Source organism: Nuphar pumila, unplaced genomic scaffold (assembly GCF_984573655.1).
Source record: "Nuphar pumila unplaced genomic scaffold, dmNupPumi1.hap1.1 HAP1_SCAFFOLD_442, whole genome shotgun sequence".
Taxonomy (NCBI): Eukaryota; Viridiplantae; Streptophyta; class Magnoliopsida; order Nymphaeales; family Nymphaeaceae; genus Nuphar; species Nuphar pumila.
This window is the reverse complement of record NW_028323347.1, coordinates 2,046-8,448: the sequence shown is the minus strand read 5'-3', so window position 1 is coordinate 8,448 and position 6,403 is coordinate 2,046. Positions and strand designations below refer to the sequence as shown.

Below are 6,403 nucleotides of genomic sequence, written 5' to 3'. Positions count from 1 at the left end.
GCCGAACAAGGAGTGTTCTGCCCGAAACGGTCATATCTTCGGATGTGTTTTCCACTTTTGTCCCGCTGGCTTTGGGAACAGTTGAGTGTGATGGTGCAATGCTATCCGGCTCAAGCTGACAATAATGAGTGTTCATATCTACAGCACCTCCTTTCGGATGGCAGCTCTCCTTCCTGAATGCCAGCTATCGTCCTTGTAGATTCTATAGGGCTGTCAACAGGAGAATTCATCGTTCGCCGATGCATCCCATGCCTTTGGAGGTGGTAAATGACTTGTTTGCTGGTTCTTCCGTAGCAACGGCATGCTTGCATAGTCCACTCATCCGCACACCCTGACTCAACTTCAAACTACAGCCACACTGTCGGCGACACAGACAGTGCTTCGCCAGGCAGTTTGAGCTGTGGGTCGGTATCCCTGAAAAAGCATGATTATTAGGGGCAAAAATGGGGGTCGAACCACATTCTGGCGAAGCTCTGAATACCGACACTGCAGAAACCCGGCAGCCTCCAGCGTCCTCCTCGTTGCATGGGCGGGGTGCAACTTTGTGGCATTTTTATTGTTGATCTCTTCAGTGTTTCGCCGGGCAGTTTGATTTGTGGGTTGCATCCTGAATAAGCATGTTTACTAGGGGCAGAAGGGGGGTCGGACCGCATTTTGGCAAAACACTGGATTTCTCGTTGATTGGGTTGAATTGGGATGCGAAGGTAATTGTCAGTTGCTGAATAACGATGTGCGTGTGCAGGGGGCCGATGTTTGGGCTCCTCACTCGCGGCGAGAGCGTGCAAACAGCTGCAGGGAGCACGGTCACTCCAGAGATGTGCATGGAAGGAGACATTCTGGGAGAGGTGGTCATCGTTGTTGACTGTCCCTCTCAGGCCCACCTGCCAGCGCTGCAGGCGCTCTTAGCCCCACTTTCCACGCATTTAGACGCCCCTGGCGCGAGCTCCCGGCTGCAGATTGTTCTGCATGTCACTCCTGAGGAAGTGGCGGTGACCCCAGGGTACCGCGAGTGGATGAGTCAGCTTCCTGGCTGCCAGCACATGGTTGCGGGGTTCGCGTTTGACGTGACTCAGCACGCCCCGTCCTTGAGGAGCTCGTGCTCTCTCCAGGTGCGGTGTGTTTGCATATGACGTGGAGACCCTTATCAAAGGTAATTGGGACCTGTTTACTAACGAGGCATGGAGACCTGTGGAGCATAGCCGCTGTCTTGATCACCACATTCTGGCCGGTAATTGTCGGTACCTCATGGGCGCGCCCACCTTGGCTGACAATTGCTCTGGTTGTGTTCAACAATGAAAATCAATGAACAAGGTACCCATACCTTCCGGGTATTGAAGATATCCATTCAGCCACGACACACATTCTCGCCAAGCCCAACAGCAAACATGCTGACACCCTTGCTTGTCTCCCAATCAATTCATGTTCTGCAGTTTGAAGCTCGTCTCCCAAATCATCTAATGCCATGGTTCGCTTGCCTCAGGTAGCACTGAATCCCAATGTGTCTTGGGGTTGCTAATTTCCATGTGGATGCGGTAGTGTTGTGAAAAGATGCATCATTACATCACACAGATACTGGCAGGAAAAAGTCAACAAGCAACCAAGACACAGGTAGCACAGCACAGGTAGTGTTCTAAAAGATACATCTGCATGGCAGATGAAGCTGGGGCTCCTGTGCCCATCCTTGTTCCCCATGCCAGCGATCTTCGCTTCTCAGGCTGTTGCCGTCGACACCGTTGCCGACGAAACAGTACCCTCCCAGCCCGCCACATCCAGCACAGCGGGCGATCCAGGGCCTCAGCTGGCGCCCATGATGTCCCGTGCAGTGATGCGGCCTGTGGGAAAGCGCGCGTTTGATGTTTCTGAAGTGCCGGAGGTGGTCACAGTGTCGGGTATCCGGGATTCGCTGCATGCCGACAACGCCGATGCTGTGCAAGCAGCCGCCGGTGCGACTTTCTGCTGCAGTCCAGTACTGTAGTTTAGACAACAATTAGCCAGAACCGCACCGTTATGCGGCTCCGAGGGTACCTATACGTCCAAAAACCATCTAATTTCTGGATGAAATTGTCTTTTGATTGAGAATGTGCTGAACGGAATGCATGGCAACTGGGTAACTGTGATTGTTGCGTTGACTACGACTTCTCGTGTTACATGGTCTGATGTTCTGCGCATTTAAATAGATGGTGCAACGTATGCTTAGGTCAACAGCTTCCTCGCATGCAATACGATGCTTCGCATGTTGATGGTGATGTTGCAAGATCTATTCTGTCGCCAACTGTTGATCGTGGTGTTACTTTACGGGTTGTGCCGATTAAGATCTTGCTGTCATCTATGTTAATGTATTATTATGTATGCGTATGTCTGTGATAACACTGTCGCATCCGCGTGGAAATGCCGAGTGTTCTTCCGGTTCTTACTCTTTATTCAATATCCCCAAGCAGTACTGAGGCTGGCCAACAAGGACACCACACATATAACGGCTGCGTTAACTGGGAAGCATTCTCAGGCCCTTCTGACCCAAAAAGTAGATAAACCAACTCATGATTTTTGGTACGTAGTACCTTTTAGAGCTGCATTGCATTGCGTGTATTGACCAATTGTTGCCTAAACCATGATACGTGTGGGTACAGGCAGCGATTTCCTGTATTGCCTGTCTGCCTCGATTAACGCTATTGGGTACGGTGTGCAGGAGCCAACCTATCTGCTGGGCCAAAGCCACAAGGTGTGAGCGGGGCTGAGGACTTCGAGTTTGTATTTCTTGGCACTGGAGCGTCTATGCCAAGCAAGTACCGCAACGTCACATCTATCTACCTCAACTTCTTTGAGAAGGGTGGCATGCTGCTTGACTGCGGCGAAGGCACATTGGGACAGCTGCGGCGGTGTGTTGTTAATTGTGTGTGTCCTTTTGTGACACCAGGACTTGAGAAGGTCTTCTTATGTGCGTTAGCCACTGCATTTGTTGCTGTGCAGCAGCTCCATACTCTGCTTTGAGCATCATGCTGTCGTGGGATGTGCGGGTGTATGTGCTTGTGCTGGGATACTCTAGTTTCAAAGTCTGCGATTTGTGCGACCCGTGACTCATCATGTGATGCGCCTGCTTGCCTTTCTAGCACGCGTCCTCGGATTGCATGCCCTCTCACAATACAGAACCTACAAATTGCAGGGTCTGGTGAAACGCCGACCCTCAGATCTGCGTTGCATGCGCGAGTGATGTCCAGAAAGCCAGTAGATATTTGTGCAGGCGGTTTGGTCGGAAGGGAGCGGAGGAGCGAATTCGAGGGCTGCAATGCATCTGGATCTCACACATTCATGCGGACCACCACGTTGGGCTGCCGTCTGTCCTACAGGAGCGAGTGCGCCTCCTGGGGTCCCAGGTAGCCCCTATTCCCCTCTTTGGCCCCTATCCCCTTCGTAGGGTCGTCTCCGCTTGCAGCAAGATCTCTGATCTGCATTACTTTTGGGTTGACCAATACCATTTGACGCCCCGCGTGCACGGTCACGGACGCGACCTCGACTTCTTCTGGGACCGGCTCGCCAAAGAGGTGGGTGTGTCGCTGGTTGTTGAGGGTGTGAAGACGGCACTCGGCCTTCGATCGATGCAGTCTGTGCTTGTGGACCACTGCAAGCATGCGTTTGGCGTCGTGTTGGAGGCGGAGAGCGGGTGGAAGTTCGTGTTTAGTGGCGACACCCAGCGCTGTGCGAATATGGAGTCTGCTGCCAAGGATGCGACCGTGCTTGTGCACGAGGCTACCTTCGAAAACGACATGGTCGAGGATGCCCGGAACAAAAAGCACTCCACCATTGCTGATGCCCTCGAGGTGCGACGTTTGCGCACACCAGTGCTTGATGGCTTTGCTCCTCTGCTCGATCAAACTGTTCGATATCGTAACCAGTTTTCACGCCTGTTTCACGATCGCACCGGGAAGTCGCAGCCGAGCGGAAGTGTTCTACTTGCTCCCTGGAGCCGCGAGTTCCACGCGCTTTGAGTCAGTATGCAAAAATGAGTTGAATGCATGCGCGCTTGCGTCTGCACTTCGGCGCTCGTCATGCCCGTGTGAACATGTGTCCCCCCTCATATCGTGCTCCACAGTTCACTTCGTGTGCAACGCGCTTGTTTCCGTAGTTCTACTTCTTAATTATACGACGTGAGAGTGCGACATATGAAAACGCGTGATGTGCAGGTCGGTAGGCAAACAGGTTGTCACAGCTTGGTCCTGACGCATTTCAGCCAGCGCTACCCTCGCGTTCCCGTTCTGTCGGATGCGTCCAACGCTGCGACCGGAATCGCGTTTGACATGATGACAGTCAACTTGGCCAATCTACATGCTCTTCCCGCGGTGATGCCGATTACTGGAACAGTTGTTCAAGGAAGAGGAACAGGCTCAGAGATGTGCTGAGAGTTGATTGCGTGCTTTGGTCTGGGTTGTCCAAGCTTGGCCTGACTTCGTCTAAAGCTGCGGTTTCCCAAGGACTATGTAGTTGCCGTGTCGACAATTCTTTGCTAGGGCTGGAAGACTTCAATGGGCACTTTTATCCACGTGTTGCACAATGCTTGCATAATCCATATTTGAATTGACCGAAGATGTCGTTTCGTGGGCTTACGTGTCCATTCACAAACAACTGCTCGCAACGAGTTGCAGAAGTCTGCTGGCTCGTCCAGTTGCAAGCTGAGCTCCATTGGCAGCGCTCAAAGTGGTATACACAGTAGGTAGGCTGCAGGCCTAGGGTGAGCACGTTGGACGGGTAAAGTTGGCTATGGCGTAACAAACCGCGAACTCCAAGCCCACGAGTTACTGAAGAAATGAAAATGGTGTTCCTATCATATGTCGTATGGATGCTTTGTCCGTCTATAGCCTTACAATTGAAACCGTCTGTCTGGCAAGTGGTTAGTCATTGAAGAATTTGATGTCATGGGCGGTTGATGGCACATCACCGCTGTATGCCAGTTTGGAACGCCTGACCTTAGCCTTCACAACGCACGTTGCAGAGCGAAGCACGAAGACTCGCGAATGTGAGCTGCAGTGCAGTTTTATGGACGATAGGACAAAATATTATTGTCCGTTTGGCTATGAGCGTCGTGCGCCTATGTTTGATAGCTGCGTTCATGAACCCAGGCATGGAGCCTTCAGTCATAAAGAATGTGCATGTAGCTGTTGCGGTTTAGTGCATGTAAGAAGGCGGTTGCAATGCTAATGTAAGCTAATGCACCTGCACCTGACCTACACGTCGCAGTGGACAAAAGTCTGAGCTCCGTAACAACCTTGACGTGTTGCGTCGCCATCAGCGGCACCTGCTGACATTGCTTCATCAGCATTACATTGGATACAAGGTAAGAGCTCATTGCCTCAACCAGGTGTTGTATCGTGATGACTGCTATTGCTGTGTGTCGGACCGTCCTATCCTGCAGGAACAAACGCTAAGTAACTGTGCTTGGCGCTCCGGTGATGATTTATTCGTTATATTCACATGTTTCCTGCCAAAGTGAAGCTGCGGCAAGTGTGGAGTATGTTGCAAGGCTGCAGGCTGTGTAGCTGCACACGGGAGTCCCGAGGCGCAGCACTTGTTGAGATTAATGCTCCTACATCTGCTAGTTTCTTTCAATATTTTATTTTGATTTGCATAAGAGTGAGGGCCCATGTAAAGTCATAGCGTCCAGGGTGAGAGAGAGAGTGTTACAGAGACATCCCAGTTGCCGCTGGATTTGTATGGGATGAGGTTCATGCAACAAGGTAACCACTACTTGCCGCGCCACTATTGAGCGTTAATACGTTGATACGTTGAAGTGATTTTGTCAGCTTCAGCGTTTTAGCTTGCCTGTCGTTCTGGGACACTAGAGCGCGTTACAGAGCAACGAGAAGGGCGTTTCCGACTTGCATAGTATTTGAGCTTCCCATCTATTGCAGTCGAATCATCTGACATGCTCTTTCTCCAAGATCTGTATTCCACCCGTCACATGCTCGGTTATAGAGAGTCTGCACTTCAAACGTCTTGTCACCATTTCGTTGTTCTCTCGACACCACCGAATCACCATGTATTTCCCACAGTCATGTTGACATAATGCTTACCCTGTCGGCAGCACTCTTTGTGAAGGCCGAGTGCAGATGGTGGCGCGATGACGTTCAGAGCCTCTGCCAGCGGAGACACTTGTCGCAGCCCAGCATGACTCGACCATGCGCCCTCTGTTGAAGGTGTGCATTGACCCACGCCACCGTCCTTGGACACTCTGGCACAGCATACTTCGGAGCGTTGGCGTCTTTGTCCTTCTGCTGCCATGGGCTGCAGACCCCGCACTCGGGGCAAGCGACCCTGTGCGCGTGGCGTCGGCTCTCGAATTGATCAACGCCATCGCAGACAACGCGCCACTGATCATGATCGTCGACCATATCGACATACGACAGTTGCCGTC

The 6,403-nt window shown here is 51.9% G+C and overlaps 1 protein-coding gene across 1 annotated transcript; it reads left to right on the top strand.

The window, feature by feature from the left end:
• Nucleotides 1–728: 728 nt before the first annotated feature.
• Nucleotides 729–2,988, top strand: LOC149810228 (tRNase Z TRZ3, mitochondrial-like). Its single transcript, XM_089994353.1, has 5 exons — nucleotides 729–1,109; nucleotides 1,655–1,943; nucleotides 2,198–2,336; nucleotides 2,439–2,521; nucleotides 2,687–2,988. The coding sequence occupies exons 1-5, from the start codon at nucleotides 729–731 to the stop codon at nucleotides 2,986–2,988; spliced, it is 1,194 nt and encodes a 397-aa protein (XP_089850479.1).
• The last annotated feature ends 3,415 nt before the right edge of the window (nucleotides 2,989–6,403 follow it).